We start from the raw sequence: 19,278 nt of genomic DNA, 5'->3' as shown, positions 1-19,278 counted from the left end.
TGAGCAGCTGATTGACTATTGTAACTACGATTTAACCTGTCGTTTCGTGTTTATAGTTTCGGTATTTCTGAACTTTCTGGACTTTTCTTTTAAACGTTTTTAAAACATTCCTACGATCTTAATAAGCAAGAAAATACCTTTAAAGCATTTTTTTAGGCGCGGAAACCACTTCAAATTACAAAAACATACGGAACTATATTCTCAAAACGCGGAGCACATTTCTTGCCGAGGAAAAATAGCGGAGTGATACGGACCGCGGGTACTACTTTCTCTAGGGCACCATTTGTGATGCCAGCTGAACCTAAAAACGTGTTGTATAGTGTTTGAGAGACTAATTATTTATATGCTTTATAGTGACTGTAGGAAAAATATAATGTGTAACACGAGTGAAAAAGGCCTTTGCTGCACTCGAGATCATTCCGCACTCGCCTACGGCTCGTGCGTAAACATTGCTCTCGTGTGCAGCAAAGTGCCACTTTCACCACTAGTTACACAAATAACTATTCATTATCCATTTCACTTATCTTCTAACAGTAACGTTCATTTACAAACAAAAGCTAGGTTAGGAAAATTCTCCAAAGCATAACAATGAAATTCAAGCACACAGCTGATTTCTAGCGGTGAACGTAGTTAGCTCCATAGAGGTATATTTTTTAAGTTTTATTTAAATGTTATTTAAATGGGCTTCATTACCTCACCGAGTGAGTTTTTTCAACTTCACTCGTGAAGTAAAGAAGTAAACATCACGCTTGGGATAGGGAAGTTTAACATGGCGGGTTAGGTAAACTAGTTTGAACAGTGATACAAATTAAAACACCTCGTCAATTAGTGTTCTAAAGACTACTGATTACAGGCAACAGCTGATGGAAAAACATTAATGACTCAAGATAATTATACCATTTTCTATATTTTATACCTTGTATCTTCTACGGATACAATGCAGATCTAAATAAGTTAATGCAGTCGACAGTTCCATTTGTCTATGACAGTACGCTGTACGTTGTAGTTGACAGTTCAACAGCTAGGCCTATCATCCCACTGAGATAAAGTAGAGTTTCAGAGACCCTGGACCATACATTTACTTTGTATAGCTGAACACCATGAGTTTACTAGACGTCCAATCTCCTGCTTTGACCTATTTTGAACAGTACAGCAAGGCCTTTTGTGCTTTAGCCTTTGTCCTTGTTCTACCTGACTTGACGGCCAAAGAGAAGAGGAGATGTTGGTCGTACATTAAAAATTAACGAAATATGGTTACATACTTGTCTAGGGTATCTACTACCCTATCCTACATAAATCGAATCTACATAAATTCCCCCGCCGCAGCAATCCTTTAGACTAAGCGAATTTCCATTTTCCTAGCTGGATTTCTACTAAAATATTCCCTTAAAATTGTCAGATTTATTTCCTATTTAAATAACATTTAAAAGGGGACCTCAAAACGAAAAAAAACTGTCTCAGCTCCAGGTCTTACCATGAGTACTTCCTAGAGGTAATAGCTTATTTAATAGTGGTGTAGTTACCTTTAATTTCGTCCCAGTTCAATAAAAAGTTGTAATATCTAAACTACGTGACCATGACGCAACTAGCGTCGAAACCATGGTTGTAGATATTACAACTTTTTATTGAACTGGGACGAAAGTAAAGGTAACTAAACCACTATTATTTTATATTTGTCTTACCAGTTCAGGGGCAAGCCACCACAATGAGTAATAGCTTATTCCTTAAATGGAAAATTCGCTACAAGATGGTAAAATGTAATAATGAGTATTTTCTAATATTTAGAGGGGCGGGAGTGGTCTTAATGTTTGTAAAGCAAGGTTTCTGTCTTGAAGGTCTCGGGTTAAAATCATATCAATCACGTATGGCTTTTAGCTGTAATGCCTTGGAGCCATAATCAATCTGTTCGTCAACATGTAAAAAGGATAGGTCTCTCAACATAAAGGATAGGCGCGGAGAACGTTTTGTGCAATTGGAAGTTTTCCCAATAAAGGTTACACAGTCATTAAACTCTTTGGTATTCTTTCATAAGTAGTCCACCGATCAGAAAACTACAATGTATATAATAGGGTTATAAATAATGAAGAAAGTTTGTGTACAACAGTGTCAAAATTATGAACAGATGTCTGCTACAAAATGAGTCCTGAAGAGGCGCACAACACACAAATGCTAGTTTAGGAATGCAGTTCATACAGTAAAATTAAATCTCAGATGGATTAGTTACTGTTTTGAGTAGTTTTAAGATCAATGACAATGAAATATTTGTGCTCTAAAAATGTGCGAAACAATACTCTTGAAGAACAGTTATACGTTTAAAACTAGCATAAACACATTATTACTATTACAATAATCACAGCATTTTCATTTTAATGCTTTTTGTGTTTTGTTCAAATTACCTAAGAATTTAAAGGATAGTTTATTTGATACCCATTATGATGCAGGCTTTAATATTTATTAAATTTAGATGAAATAGTCTTGATTTTTTTGCGAGAAAAATAAACGGCACTAGAGTGTTTTGAACCACAGGATAGTGATCCTGTTAAAATATTTCTATAAGATAATTTTTGTAAGGTTTTAATTATATCAAATTACTCATAGCGAATTTAAATTTGCCTACAATGATTAAATGTTATTGTGAAATGTTAAGGTCTTCTTTTTGTGCAATTTACCGAAGAGAGACACTTTTCCTACTTAACAACATCACATAACCATGTAATCCTGTTATGAAAATGTTCGTCAAAAGCAACTTTCGCGTTTACGAGATTATTCAAAATAATCTGAGGTTATATTTTATTTATATAATTCTCTGAGTATTTTTTATTTTTATTTTACGTGTATGTTTAATTAGTATAAAATATTTGTACGTAGTATAAATAACCATTTACTTTACATATAACTGCTATTTACTGCATTTAAATAACCGTTCTAGCACAATCAATAGGTTTGCAGAAAGTTTCAAGACTAGACTGTAACACTTGTATAGAATAAATATAAATAAATATATTATTTTAGCTAATTTTTGAGGTTATGAATATACTTATACAAAGTATAAAATATATTTATGTATGCATTTGAAAATAAAAAGTCAAATATAACATTTTAAGTTCAGCTATTTAAATATTTTATTTATAAATGGCATGAGTACAACAAATCTCATACAATTTAGGCTGGATGCAATAGGAATATTTGTATTTCATTATTTTTTTTAGCTTGATGAAAATATTTTGTTTTACTTAACAATGAATTATAATAATAATAGTTGTATTTAGTAAATAACATATTCTTACAATCTCCTTATCAACTTAATTTGTTAATGTTCTTTGACGTCTATTTAAGACTATTATTTACACTTAAATCATTAAAAGCTGGGCGTAGTACAGATTTATCGAACTAAATAAACGACAGAGTGAAAATACCGAGTACTTACACATTGCTTTCAACTCTTTATGCATCTATGTAATTCTTGTTTTTAAAAGCTTACAACATTCTTTGAAATAAATCGATTTAAAATTGTATTTCTTATTTGTACCTAAATAATGACAAGACCATTTTTCGTTAAAAATCCATTTATAAGAAATTCTTGATCAATGTTTTACCCTGAAATAAAGAAAAGAAAATACCAAATGTTTTTCAATGTACATGTTTTTTCGACTCATCGTCTAAAAATTTAGTATAATTTCTGTTTCATAATAATTAAGAATCCAACTAGTAATGTAAAAATATGTAACTCATTCGCAAGAGTAACATACATTTCCCAAAATTGACTGTAAATCGTTTAATAGCTCTTGGCAAAAGCTCTATAGCTCAGAGTAACATTGTTGGTAGGATTAATTAAAAATTCGCATGCAAGCTACTTCAGTTTAATTAAAACTTACCACCGAAACACTTCAAAGAAAAGTTACATTCTTGTCGATGTTGGGAAAATTAATTAAATGCTTCGGTATTAACGGACGTTTATTTAATTTTTATATTTTTCATAAACATGTTAAAATTGCTTTATAGAACCTTATAGTTTAGCTCTCTGATATTCATATATTGACAATATTATACTGCGAAAATATAAGTACACAATTTGTAAACCTGATTATTCACATGATTTGATTCGCACAATAATTGGTGAGTCGGTGGCTCAGTCGGTAGCGTCGCGGACTTCGGGGCCAAAACAGCGATGTCGTGGGTTCGGAACCTGGTCAAACATTTTATCTGTACAGTTCACCTTTGTACTGTACCGGCTCGCCCCTTGCTTTGCAGGATACGTTTACGCACGGGCAGTTAGTCTATGTGGACGGGCAAATGCAAGGTTAAAAGAGGCCGCCAACGTGTAAAAAAATGTATTTGGTAACCAAGCCAAAATTATTGTGGAGTATCAAAATCGTACCGTGTATGTTATAGAATGTATCTATGGTACAAACTGTATTTGACAATAACTCATAAGTGGGTAAAATGCCAGAAACGGGAAGGAAAATTAGAGGTTTTATTTGTGTTTGGAACTCTTTTGAACTACTTTTTATTAACAAAATGTAGTTGTTATAGGTATTATTTAAAAAGTTATATTTGTAATATTTTGACATTATAAATTTATTTCAATTACATGAATCGTGCAGACTCGATAACAGAGTGAATTTATCCATGAATTATTAATACACAAATAATACAAATAAACTTATGATCCTGGAGGGAAATCTGAAGGATGTTTGGTGTGTTTGATGTCCTGGACGCTTGAGTGCGTTGACGTCAAATGAATGTTTCTCTGTTATTCCAGAGTAAATTTTACAGTGTCTGCTTTGTTTTTTTTTTCTCAAATAAGCATATTTACCAGGATTTTGTAAAATACTTAAAGTTCTATTTATCTTCTTCAAAATCGGATAGGTAACAAAAATCACCATATCCAAGCGAACACAACTCAACCAGTATAAAAAAAACCTATGATGAACAGTTTACTTAAAAAAAAGCTTCAAATACGGTTAAACATTAATTAAAACCAAATGGACGACTAATTATTAATTATAAACTAGTGGGTTATCCTCTAACACAATGTTTTATTAAAGTATTTTATTAAAAATATTGCGGGTGACATTGATTAAAATATTTGTGGTTGTGTCCTAACTTTTATTAAATATTACCACTAAAACAATTATAAGAGTAACATTTTTGAGCCTTGGAAAACTAATCATGATACTTTAATTAATATTTTCCTGGTTTGATATTTTTAGGTCCGAGGGATGGTGGTTGAATGATTTTAAACCGTTTAATTCACTACTTTTCTACATGTGTCAATATATTCAATTAAGACTTAAATTCATAACAATCACATAACAAAGACAAAATAATCTTTCCGTTAATGTACTATATTTTTGTTTTGTTTGACAACAACAATTTTAAATAATAAAAAATCTGGAGATACCATGATAAGGACCTAAATACTAAATTTAATCTAAATTAGACCATAGTTATAATAGCTCAATACACATCCATTCACACACGCACAAACATCACTTCAAAATCAACTCTATTGGGTTCAGGGACCCAAAACGGACATTTCCATCCAAAACTCAAACATGAAATTGTTGACAAAAACAAAACCTTTACCATGTATTGGCTTCGAAAGCAAGAGAAACCTCTCCAAAAGCATGATCATAAGTAAAATTTATCTACAACATAGATTCAATCGTCTACAAAATAAAAACTCTTCAAGGTCTTTAGAAACACCCGAATCGAACAAAATTGTTTGATAAAGATTTTTCCAAATTTTCATTCCACATTTTATTGACCATCGTTTCAAACATCTTACAAAAACCGTAAGAACCAATTCAGATCACAGCATGACACTTTTCAATAAAATGTCTGTTACTAAGGAATCTGTCATTCAAGGGAACGGATTGTATCGTAAAAGATGAATATGAGTCTATAATCCCACTTATCTTGCTAACTAGCAATTCTATAAGAGGTGATAAGCAAACAATTATGGTCAGAAAAATCGATGATGTTACGAAGCAGTATTCTGCTCCTTCATAGTTGGTACTTGCTATTAAGATTAACACCAAACGTTGTGAAGGCTAATCAATGGTTAATGCACATCATAAAGAACACTATTTTAATAAAACGAGAGGTTTTCTAAATCTTAATCCCGGAATCGCATTTTTGACGCCTGCCGGTATTTAATCAAATTCATGGTTCAATCAAAATATTAAAATATTATCATCTTATGACGAACCAAGAGCTCTGTTTTTAAATCTATGGAATTAATGAATCGAAATGATGTAATTTGCAAACAATTTTCAGTTTCTTACAGTTTGTTTTATTTTTTGTCGTCGTCTAGAGTTAATTATTAACGTTTCATTAACCAAAACACGGACTAACAAACGCTTTGAGCGGCAAATATTTAAATACTAGTCAAGAGTTAGGCTTTTAATTTTACTGTATACATGTAATATAAATGTGCAGTTGGTATTAAAACTCTATTTTCTTGGACTTTGAAAGTTATTAATTTTATCTACTTGATGAAACATCATACCCGATTATACTACGGATGGACTAAATGTCTGATGGAATGTTAAGGTTGTGACCAGCTAAGAGTAAATTAAAAATAAGTTTCATTTAATACCTACTTAAACCAAAATAAGAATATAGAAATCAATTTATTGACAAACTAACCACACTGTTAGTGCAGTATTGAACCCAAAGAAAACTCGCTCAATATTGTAGTAAATTGAAGTTGACGAGTTCTTACATTCGCTAGCCCTTGTGACTTTGATTTACAAAAAGGTTCGCAATTTGAGGTCCCAAGACTACGGAAATTCGATGTGTCGTGACTTTAAAAACAACATCTTGATTTCTTGCAACCAAAAGTGCTAAAAGATGGAATTTGTTATGTCCCCCGGTGATGCTTGTTCGGAAATCATTCATAAAGTTTTTATAAAGTTTTTAGCTACTAAGAGGTCACGAATTGTGGATATTTATAGGCATGCACTGTGGATGCGCTAATCCCTGGTGTGGATTAACGTCCGCACGGGTGAGTACTATGACTATCCGCAGTACTATCCTGATAATTAGACCAATTCGTATATACCAAAAGCAAAAATGTGGTTCGGATTCCACTATAAACTGTAGGTCCCTTAGTTGCCATTTAGCTGTATGGGAACAGCTGTGCCTAAGGAATACGTCGGCCTTAGTCACTAACATGACTATAAGATCGCGCCACTCAACCTACACTCATCTCCATTCATACATAGCTTAAAATACCTACTTTGTATGGTCGCCATTTCATTGAAAAGTATTAAAGTAAAGTATTAAGTATTCAACTCAACTCTTGTGATACATCACCGTAAGTACAATAATTATTTATGCGAATAATGTCATCTGTCTCAACAACTAACAACAGTTCAACATATAGATGAATATGAATTACGCTCAATCATGTGGCTTGGACAAATCTTTGCTATATCATGTTATTAAATTACAAATAATTATAAGTTTTTTTTTCCTTGGGAGTTAATCAGTTATAGCCATTTTAAATGAGTAATTCGTCTCGTTTAAACTATTAAGATATTATTTCAATTAAAAAAAAAACCCTAGAAGATCAAAACAGTTATCAATCCCATTCGCATACAAGACGAGATCGGGCGCAGCCATTTTTTTTTCTTTTACACATGTTTTGTTAATGTTTACAGTATGGACTTTTATTTATAGTGAATTGTTGGAATACTTATTTGAGAAAAAAACTCTTAGTGTAGCCAACATGTAATGCTTCAAGAAAGTATTTTTTTTTCACAAAAAAAATTAACAATGTTATTTTTTACACACTACACGTTTACGCTGCTTATAGTTACACTATTTATTTGGCGTTATACTCCTTACAAGGTTGGACCTTAGTTCACAGAATTACATAATAATAAAGAGAAATGTTGACAAGAGGAAACCTACACTGCCAGAGTTATTGCAAGTATACCTGTAGAATATTGAAGAGTTCAAAAGAAACTTTGGTTAACGTCAATAAAAGGTTGCTGTGCAAACGAATCTTTGAACGCTCTCATCCTTTCAGTGACCATTGGGAATTGTTTGAACAAGACTTCTCTCGGATGTTCTGTTAGTCGAGAAGTATGCAAAATGTACAAGTGAACGTGGAGGGAATGTAGGATTATGACGTTTACAAAGAATAGTCTTCTAAACCGTCCGAAGTATGACTGTAACATCTTAGCTTTGAAAACGAAAATTAAATTTTAGTAGGTAAATGATTTACCATTGGTTTTTGTGGAGTGTTAAAAATACAACAAACACTAATTGTATTTGTTAAGGAAAGGCACAAAGCTGAATCATATTGGACACTTAACCCAATATTTATCAGGGTTATTTAATCATTTTTGCAACATTATCAAATTAACATATCTATACAAAGTCCATAGTTTGCCAAGTCCTTAAAAAAACAAAGGATAACTTTCTAGGACGTCTTCCTAATATGTCTTGCCAATCTTCGTCAAATAAGTCATTGGAGTTTGAATGGTTATTGTGTACCATTTTACATGTCATTATTTCAACTACGGTACCCAATACATGGCTAAACTCGTGTGTGTAGCGAATTGCCCATCTATAGTGAACTAGAGGTCGTCCAGTGGTCGAAAACTCGACCGAAAATATGTAATGTACAGACTTCTCTATTTTCATCTCACGTTGTAAAATAAAACATCTGATTGAAATGAATTTATTGTACATTTGTTTTGGTTTTCTGTTTAGATTTAGTTGTTTTTTCGTCACCATAAGGCCCATGTTAGTTTTTTTCTTAAAAATTAAATTTGTTTGCTAATTTTTGAGCACATTTTAGTTTATAAAGGGATTCTATACATCTACAGGAAAATATCTTTCTTAACAGTATGTTTATATTTTCCCTACTATGCACACGAGCTGGGAAAAACGTTTTTAGAGAAACATGCTTGCCTATTATTTTTTTGGATAACCTATCACCAACAAAAGCTTTGGTTATATCATTGTACAAGGGCCATTATCTCAAGTCTAAATAATTTATTTCCCAACGGTTAACACCAGTTTACAAAACAGAAAACAATATAGATAATCAAGATGTCCACATAAAAATAGCACAAACATGTGATATTTACTAAAGTGGCAACAACAAGAACTTAAAGAATAACAATAACTAAATAACAATATCAAGAATGATAATAACAAGAATAACATTATTTATCCATACATTGCATTTAATTTCAGTATTACAGTATCTAAGAGCGTATGACCAGGAACACCACAGACAAAGCATTGTTGAGCTTAATTTGCCTAACAGCATGGAGCCGTTATGCTTTTTAAGGGGGTGTAGTGGTCGGTTTTAATTAACAAGACGTAATTTGCGTGAGAAATTTTAATCAATCTCACTAAAGAGACTACTTAGAGTGTCCAACTTATGTGTAAAACCCTGTAATTAATTAGTAGTTAGTAGAAAAGGCAGATTTTCTAATTAAATAATATTAATTTAAAATAATTATTGTTTTAATTTAATATTTAATTATGTTATAGTTTGGGCCTGTGAGTGTTAAGTTAAACAACTATCACTATGGAATTTTTTCAACATTGAGACAGTATAATTTTGAGTAATATATATTGTATACAAGCTCAAAATCTATTACATGACTTTTTCGTTTTAGCAACCTTATTATTTGAAGGCAAACACTATAACCCCCCCCCCCACACCCACTAACCTAGCTACAAAGCTTTATTAGCATATATGTCTTTGGGTTATGGTTGGATATGAAAATATCTTGATACTCAGGTGGCAAACAGTCAGCTTTTTGGAATGGTGCTTATGTCTACTCTCGAATTATTATTATTCTACGAATCGCACCATTATTTGATATAAAACATTACAATGTTTGAATTAATAAATATTGTTATCAAATAGTTTGACCAGTTTGAAGTATTTTTTTTATTTGACAGTTTTGCATTTGTTTTGATTTTGATATTAAATACTTTTAGGTTAAGGCAACTAAAACCTGAACTACTTAACTAATTAGGTTAGGTAATTCAACCCTACTACAACAACTGCATTAAATAACCAGAAGGTTGTATATTAGAAACTAGGTTACTGAATTTCCTCTATCTATTTTCAGTCAATATTTAGTTGAAGGAAAACAGCATTTACTTAAATCATGTTCATCCATTATTGAATATAGTAGTATGTTTTATAATCAAAACATTTAGATTAAGCGTCTTCAAGGGCCCAATTTAACAGGAGTGTAATAGTATTTACTCAACGAAAAGCATAAATTGTTATAAAAACAAATACGCATAATTTAAATTCCTTAAATACGGAATGTATAATAAACAGTACAGAAATGTGTCATTAACCGTAATTAACCTATCATTAAAAGTGGTACACTTTATAAAACACAACTTGGAGTAAACATCCATCCACAGCTGATGAAGTGTGTACTTCGATACTGAAGTCACAATAGTTATACTAAAACTATACCCTATTGTTCAACAAAGTGTCATGAATGGAATTGTCCAGTATAGATGATATCAGCATAAGTTGACAAACGATGTTAGGTGGCTTCCATTGTACTCAGTTATATCAAAGCTGGTACAATGGACCGGTTTATAATAATAGTTAGATGGTTTAGGGAAGTTCATAGTTCACAACTGAATTTTTACCCTATACAGGGCGTTCATAAATTGGTGTCGCAGCCTTCAGGGGCTGATAGTACTGTACTAATTAATCTAATCAAACAATTCTTATAAACATAGGTCGAAAAAAAAACCACTAGCCAACCTTTTGAACTCGAATTTATATCTCAAGAATTGTTCAAGCCACGGAAGAAGATTTTCACATTCATTTATTGTGTCAACAACAATTCTGTGATTTTCTGTTAAATTAACAAAATGGTGGCCATTTAAAGATTATAAACTTAAATTAAAAAATATGGTTTATTTCTTGAAAAAATGTCAGGGACACTTTTATTTAGCATTTTAATCCCCTATAAAATGATACCAAGTTCAAAAATATTGAATAGAAAACAGCTGAACTATCATGATTTTTTGTTGTAAAATGTTAGCCTTATTCTGCCCTATTGCATAACTAGAAATCGTGATATTTCAGCGGTTTTTTATTCGATCTCTTTTTAATTTAGTATCATTTGATAGAGAATTAAAAATGCAAAATAAAATTGTTCCTGACGTTCTTTCATAAAATCAGCCACATTTTAGTAATTTAGGCTTCAAGTTAAATCAACCACATTGGTCACCATTTTGTGGATTTAAAAAAGTTACAATATGTTTTTATTATTGCCTCTTGACACAATAAATGTATGTGCAAAGTTTGGTTTCAGTAGCATAATGTTTTTATGTACTTTTTGTTTAGATTGATTAGTACTATCAGCTCCTGAAGTTTGTGACACCCCTTCATGAACACCCTGTGTGAATATTAGCCTAATAGTTCATTGATTAGAAACGGCTAATTGTTAAGGTTAAGTTAATAGTTTCTAGAGAGTTTAAATAAATATTCAGATATTTTCTTCAGGTTTGGTGTAATTTTACTACAATAAAAGATATATTTTCTTGTTATTGATCATATATATAGTTTAGTAACAGATAAGTGTGTAATTAATTTTTCAATCCGCCTTTTTAATACCTTTTAGTTTACACGAAAAGAAATGCAAAATACTTACCTCGGTGGTATTGAGTGTAATCCAATATAAGATTGAGTGGAGTTCTTTTCACCGGTGTAAAAAATGTCAAAGGTTTTAGTAAGAAAGGATTCTTTGATTGACCCACATAAATTCTACAGCAACTTCTACGAATTGATATTTTATTTTATAAGATTAACATTACAACACTTAAAAAATAAACTTTAATTTCCGATACATAAATGTATTACGGTAAACAATGTTTGGTTAAAGCTTTTTTTATAACTCTGGCCAAGCTGCAATAAACGGGTTTTCATTCTTGATTAAATAAAAGTTTAGTAAAATACTGTACTAGGTGTGCAATGCAGTTGTCTGCTTGCAATATTAAGTGGAGCTAGCATATTAATCCAATACTTTTCTAAAATTAATAAGCTACACCAGTTTCTCGTAAATGAGATATATACTTGCAGTATCCAATGGCAATGGTATTTTTGGTTAACATATTTATTAACAGTAACATATAACATATTATTTGCAGTATCCAAAGTCAATTATAAGTCTCGTTCACGTAAATGGAAAGTCTACTTGCAGTATCCAAATTCAATGACAGGCATATATTTGGTTCACATAAATGGCTATTTGGAGTATTAGTAAAGTCAATGGTGCATCAGCCTAATTTCGCCGACAATAATTATTGATTATTCATTTTGTAGTAAATTATACTCAATGATATTCATCCAATTGTTCTTCCCGTTTTCTCTGCACGGTATTTGTAATGTGCTATGTACCACGAACACTAGAAAAATACCGGTATGCATCATAAACAAAAACAAATGACGTTTTTGGCCCGAATCCTATACTAATAGCATTAACATATGGTTTAGGCAATTCCATTAAAAAAATGTTAAATAATGTTTACTTTCGGGCCAAAAATGTCATTTGTTTATGTTTATGATCCATACCGGGTCTTTTCGAGGTCTTTTCTAGTGTTCGTGCTATGTACTTTAGACGATTCGTTAACTAACATATGTTGCAAATCTTGTTAACCTTTTTATTGTTATTTCGCAAATAATGTCATGACGACCAATTTAACCATAAGGCCCATCTAAATTTCTAAAAGTTTAAATTCACATAGGGAAAAGCCCTGTGGTCCGATTTGTACCATTTCAGATCTATACCAACCCATTGATGGTTACTATGACATTGCTAAATTTCGTGCAGACCGCTTAGGCAGTTCAGGAGTAGTATTTGTAGAACAAAAACAGGTGTAGTATTAAGAGCTTCGCTTCGCTCCACTCAACAAACAAATTTGAAAGTTTTCTTGCTTGGTACAAGTAAAATCACTTCAAAAACTGAAGTTTTTGAGTTTAAGAAAATTATATAACGTTTAAAGACTAAAGAGTAATCAAACTTTAATCTTGTAAATGATTCTGACACCTTTAAAGTACGTCAGAAAGTTATTCTGCTTAAACTTGTTTGACTTATTCTCTTTAACATTTCAGCTAACACTCCTTCATTCTTAACGTATTGTTTAAAATTCGGCAAGGTCTAACCGGGAGACTGTTTGTTTCCTTTTGCAAATAATTTTTAAGTTCCTGTAAAAATATACAAAATGTATGCTTCACAATATTAAAACAGGTTGCAACACTAAAATGTAGCTTATTCTTTGTTTTATATATTGTTTTATAGATAACTGTAATTACTATAACTAACAATAAGCCTCACAGTATCATTAAAATAATCGAATGAGTAACTCGAAATGACCTTCTTAAAAATTTGAAGAATAGAATTATAAATTAAAATCGTTTGATTTAAAAGAGAACGATACAACTGTTGAACATGAAATAAATTACGAGTTTGATTATTAATTATCAGAATTATTTGATGGAGCAATTATGAAGTATCTACTGTAAAGTTTACCACGGTAATTAGACAGAAAAAAGTAGAATACAATTAGATTTTACAACTTATAGTTTCCTCAAATTCTCTCGCTAACCACCGTTTCTTCCTTAATCGTGTCAGACACATGATATTTTCTCTTAAAACTGCACAAATAGTTCTTGGCTATCATCCAAATAATGATAAAATTGTATGGTTTTTCCATTTTCGGATTTCTTTCAAGCCATTACTCTCTACAACATTTGAAATTCATTCCCGAAAATTCTACTAACACTTATAAGTGAAGTAAACTATGCATGTCTTTCATCACAATCTTTTGTGCATTTTGAACAGAAGAAGTTAACAAAATATGCCCTTTATTAAACTTAGTCCGAGGTTAGTTAATAATATATTACTAATAGATACCGGTATGATTCAAAGTGATTCTTAAAAGTAATGCAAGTGACCATTTTAATAAAAACATAAATCAATGTACTAAGGATATTGTATGTTTGGATAACCATACCTTGAAACATCCTTGAAAAAACTACTCTTAGTCCGCCGCTGGAAAAATTACATTAGGTTATGGTTAATGCTCAAAAGAAACATGGCATTTACTTAGCCAGAGAAATGATTAAACTTGATACTTCATTACAATTAGTTACTAAAAATACAATAATGAGCTTGAGCAATAAAACAAGACTTCTGGAGTTGTTGTCAATCAATTTGATAAGCTGCAAAGTTAAACATCTTTCCTGTGGAAAGTTAAGACGCGTGTTCATAATAAATGCCAAGACGTCAGTACAGAACAGAGGGATTATTGTTTCACTGTCTTCTAAATTGGAGGGAAACGTTCTAGAACAAAGATATCCGCTGTACCTCTGGCAAACACATGAGAAGTAAAATAATTGTAGAAAATTTAGTATCCGTTTAACCGATGAGATTGAGATATATCCTAATTGATCTTTTGATCTGAACATGTTTTCGAAGAATATACCTTGGATACTGTAACAACAATATTGAAAGGTCATTTTAGCGAATTTCCCTATAGGGAAGTAGCTATTACCGTAGGTCTCATGGTAAGACTTAGGCCCGGGACCGATTTACTTTTTCATTTTGATGTCCCCAGAGGCCAAAAACACCATTCGTTCAAATTTTTATATATGTATATATATATATATATATATATATATATAGATTTATATATATATGTGTCCGTGAACACGATAACTTGAGTAATTTTTATCCGATTTTGATGAAATTTGGTTTGAAGGTGTAAGGCGGGATAAACTTGAATGAGTTTGCGATCCAGCATGATCGGACCATGGGAACAGGGTTTTATGGGGTAAAAATTGGTTTTTCTCACTTTTGACCCTGAAAACACAAAATTTCCCAATTTTTCTCTAAACCTTCTTAAAGAGCTTAAAAAAACAAACAATTCAGTATATCAAAGTGTTTTTGTACGGTTATTGGTTACGGAGAAAACTAAAAAAATTGTAAATTTAAAATTCCCATGTTATTCTTATGGAGAATATTGTAAAATGTTGTAGTTTGCTTGTTTATGGATATCTTTTGTTCAAACTTGGCAAATATGTTCATTTTCTACTAAGCAATAATTATTTTACTTAAAACACACACTTTATTGGTTTCCTTGTTGCAGCAAACCTAGGTACTCGTTAAACCTAATGTTTTTTTAATAGATCGATTGAAAATCAATTCAGCCAAATGGAAATTCGCTTAGACGGCAGGTTTGCTGTGGCGGGGGTATTTTATATATTTCACCTTCACATTATAGGACGCTAGTTCTAATCCGGAGCTGTTTTAAACATTACTTCAGGCTAGTCCTAGAGGGTTGCGGCATTACACATGGATAAAATCCATTGGTGATTGGCGGGATTTGAACCCGGGACCTCAGACACCGAAGTCCCCGTGCTATACTAGCCCAGCTCACTCCCCATCGAAGGACATGCTCTAATTAAAACTCATTTAGAAGTCAAATTAATGCGTGCATTGCGTTTTTGCAATTAAATTTACAAGTTTGAATTTATCAGTAGAAAATAAAGATTTAGGAATTTAATTACAAGGTGAGAACTTGGCTATCCCCAATCAAAAGGATAGAGTAAGGTAAAAACCCATCTATTCATGTACCAAATGGTTTGTTTTGGATACAAATATAATAGAAACTTGTTGGGAACGGGAAGAGAGTAGGGCTTTATAAAAGGGTGAATTGTACAAGAAATTACCAAATGTTCATCTAGTGTAATACTCAAGTGTTCTTCATTGAGTGTTACGACAAGGTCAACTAGACTTAGCCCTACTTAAGTAAAACTGGGCATCTTTGATAACCAATAACAAATAAGTCGTATATCTAAGGTCATTAGTTTTTAATAAGAATTGAAGGGTTATAAAAATTTACCATAGTCACTTAAAGATTCAACTAAAAATCTTACTTTTAATTAATTTAATAATGGCTAAAACAGCTGTTTACGCTATGTAGACTTTCCTACTGCCATTTCCTAAAAACTAATAACTCTATTGTTAAGTTATTTACTATTTAAAATATCAATTATAATTTCTTGTCTTACTAAATTTTATGTAATCTACAAAGACACATGTTTTACTAGGCACATAAAGTTACTGGGATTTTATTTAGATAATTTTTAGTATTCTAAAGACTGTGGTTCTAAAGGGTGAAATTGTAATATTGACAAATCGATTTTGCGAGGTAGACTATACAAAGTTGTGATTTGTCGTATATTATGTTACAGGATGAATTGTTCAATAGAGATTGTATCTTTAAGTTGATGGACGGTGACCGTTAGTGTTGTAGATTTTTATCGCATTTCCATATTTTGTTGTGGAAAACCCTGTATTTAAATTCGTCACTTGTTATAAAATTAATGTAGTTTAAGTTTTTAGCTTTTCTTTATTAATTACCTGTCACATATGCAGTAAAAAAATGATTAGGCCATAAATATAAAATTAAACTAAAAACATATTATCAAAGTACAGTTCCTTTTTGATTATTAAAAAAAAATATTAATAAAAAATCTTTTTTGAACTAGATTTATAAAAATAAAAAAAATGTATCAAAATTTAAAAAAAATTATAAAATTATCAAATATTATAGATACACGTAACAACACGTACAAATATTATAAATCGTAATACAAATCACTGTAAAACTCAATTTTCGAGCCAATCACATATATTTTATATATTAGATGATGAAGTTGAAGAAACTCTAAAGTTAAGGCATTTGCAACCTTACAGAATGTTAAGCAATCCGAGTTTTATGGACCTTTAAGAGAACTTTATCTCAGAAGAAGACTTTTCAAGGAGGATATTTTTCTTTTCAAACCCGTAATCGTTAGATTTTGAATACTGTAAATTGTAAGATTTAGGACTAAAAATAGAGTTTATTTAGTTAAATCTACGACTTTTAAACCGGAACATGTTTTGGTGGAGATTCCGAATGTTAATCAAATTTACATTATTACATTTCACTCTTTTCAAAATTGCACTTAATAAAGATAAAATGGTTAACAGATATATTACACGCTAATTTTAATAAATAAAATAAACCCTGAGTTAGGGAAAATAAAGGGAAAGCGGTACAAACCCATTTAATTTTTTTATGTACCGGGAATTGAACCCGTACCTCACCCACAAAATCCCGGGACGCTTACTACTAAGCTAGCAACAGATTCAAAATGTATTACTGTATACATTTAAAATGATATAATTAGTTATGCATGATGTTTGAATGATGTTTTTACATAGTTATTGAAGTGTACAGTTAAATCTTTGTAGTATAACTAATGTTATATGTTATTAACAAATGTAGATATAACTATTTTGTTACATCTACATTAAGGTAGTTGTTACAACAAATTTATACATTGACAATCAAAACTCAGTGGTATATAGGCTACATAGATACAAAACTAATGCCTACCGTGGTTGCACATAAACATTAGCCGAGGCTTACAATAAGGCGCTCTCTCCTTCTTGATGTACGGTAATGGGCTAACCCCAAATATGTGATGGTGTGCTAACAGATTGGCAAAGGAAACGTAACAAATAGTTAATGTTGTCTAACCAGTCGTTGTTCTATATTTTTAATTTATTAAGAACTAAAACAATCCTATAACAATTTATAATCACGTATACTTTTACTAAATTTAGCAACTAACTTTAGTTTTATGGAAGCAACGAGTCCTTAAGCAATGTATGTATATCACACTGCCATAATAGAGGTGTATACATTGGAATCAAATTTGCCTTAATTTTGAACTGATGCCTTAGTCAAATATTTAGGAATATTAAATACATTGATCTGCAGGAATTAAATTAACACATTTTGGGACGTAATTACCTAAGATTTTGCTATACTCCCTGGTGTGGTTTGACGTCCGCACTAGTGAGTAAGCCTACTACGACTATATGCAGTACTATCCTGATAGTTAGACCACTTCGTTAATTGCAAGGCAAAAATGTGGTTCGGATTCCACTATAAACTGTAGATACCTTAGTTGCCATTGGTTATATTATATGGGCTATTAATTATTAGCTGTGTCTAAGGAATGTCGGCCTTAGTCACTAACAAGACTACAAGATCGCGCCACTCATCCTACACTCATCTCCATTCATAATCGTCTTAAAATACCTACCTACATTCGTATGGTCGCCATTTCAGAATAAAGTGTTAGAGTAAGATGTTTTAAACGGTTCACACCATAGCAACAATGGGGCAATAGCTGGTTTTCTTGGTTCAGGGAGGGGAAAGAAGATTTTTGGTAAAATGTTAATAGTACTTTATAAAATAAATACATGTTTTCATTCTGTTTTATAAACAAGCATTATTATAGCTCTTCGAGATTGAATTTAAACCTCATAGATAACTATGCAACAACACATATCAGCTGATCAACAATGGAAATAAAACAGGTATACCAAAATATAAGGCTGTTTTGTCATTTAAATGTGCCAAACGGTGATTATAATTTTGGTTGCACCTTATAAAACCACCCTGTGTATATGTTAAACCGAAAAATACATCCGTCATCTCTTATCCAAGGAAAGTAAATCCGAGGAAAGTTTACAAAGTACTCAGAATGCAAGGAATGAAAACTGTTCTTTAGTCTTGTGTTATTGAATGTGATTCAATTGAGGATTGAATAGGATTTGTCTGATCAGACTTGAAATATTGGTCCATTGAACGAGGCTTGTAGTCCAACTGATTTATTCTAACTCAGCACTCTCTCAAATAGACTTGTAAGTTTGTGGGTTATCTCACTCACTCTAAATAGTTTAATGTAAAGATAAATTGAGTTCGATGTTGAAAGATGTCTTTATTTTCCGTCTTTATTTTGTATTACTTTCATTTGAGTTGAAATACTGTTCTTTTACCAAAATTTACTCTATAAATGTTAACTGTACGTTGACACAATCGAACCTCCAAGTGAAAAATTTGCATTGGAATCCTATAAGAGAAATCACGATTAGCAGCTTAATCAAACCTTACTGGAGACTTTTCATGACAATGAATACATAATTGTTCTTAATTGTTGTATGACGTTAAGATATTTTTCATGAACGCTTATGAGACTACACGTCTGATAAAAGAAGCTTTCATACGATTCGTGAGCCTTTAGACCATACTCAAAGCCCCTAGTTGCATTACGCATCTAAAAGTAAATCAACTACGCTATGTTGGGCTATGTTTGGTATATTTTAAATTCTATTAGGTATTTTCAAATGGAACCAAACA

At 31.5% G+C, this 19,278-nt stretch overlaps 1 protein-coding gene across 1 annotated transcript in view; it reads left to right on the top strand.

The window, feature by feature from the left end:
* Window positions 1-1,100: 1,100 nt before the first annotated feature.
* The window catches only part of LOC129003512 (lipoprotein lipase-like), a 23,957-nt gene continuing 5,779 nt past the window's right edge, over window positions 1,101-19,278 (top strand). The window contains exon 1 of the mRNA XM_054431808.1: window positions 1,101-1,221. Within this exon, the coding sequence (XP_054287783.1) occupies window positions 1,101-1,221 (121 nt within the window). The remainder of the gene's footprint in view (window positions 1,222-19,278) is intronic.

This window comes from Macrosteles quadrilineatus, unplaced genomic scaffold (assembly GCF_028750875.1).
Source record: "Macrosteles quadrilineatus isolate MER2022 unplaced genomic scaffold, UCM_ALF_1.0 Scaffold_9__3_contigs__length_116548681, whole genome shotgun sequence".
Lineage (NCBI taxonomy): Eukaryota > Metazoa > Arthropoda > Insecta > Hemiptera > Cicadellidae > Macrosteles > Macrosteles quadrilineatus.
Note: the sequence above shows the minus strand (reverse complement) of the source record. Positions and strands in the feature narration are given on the sequence as shown.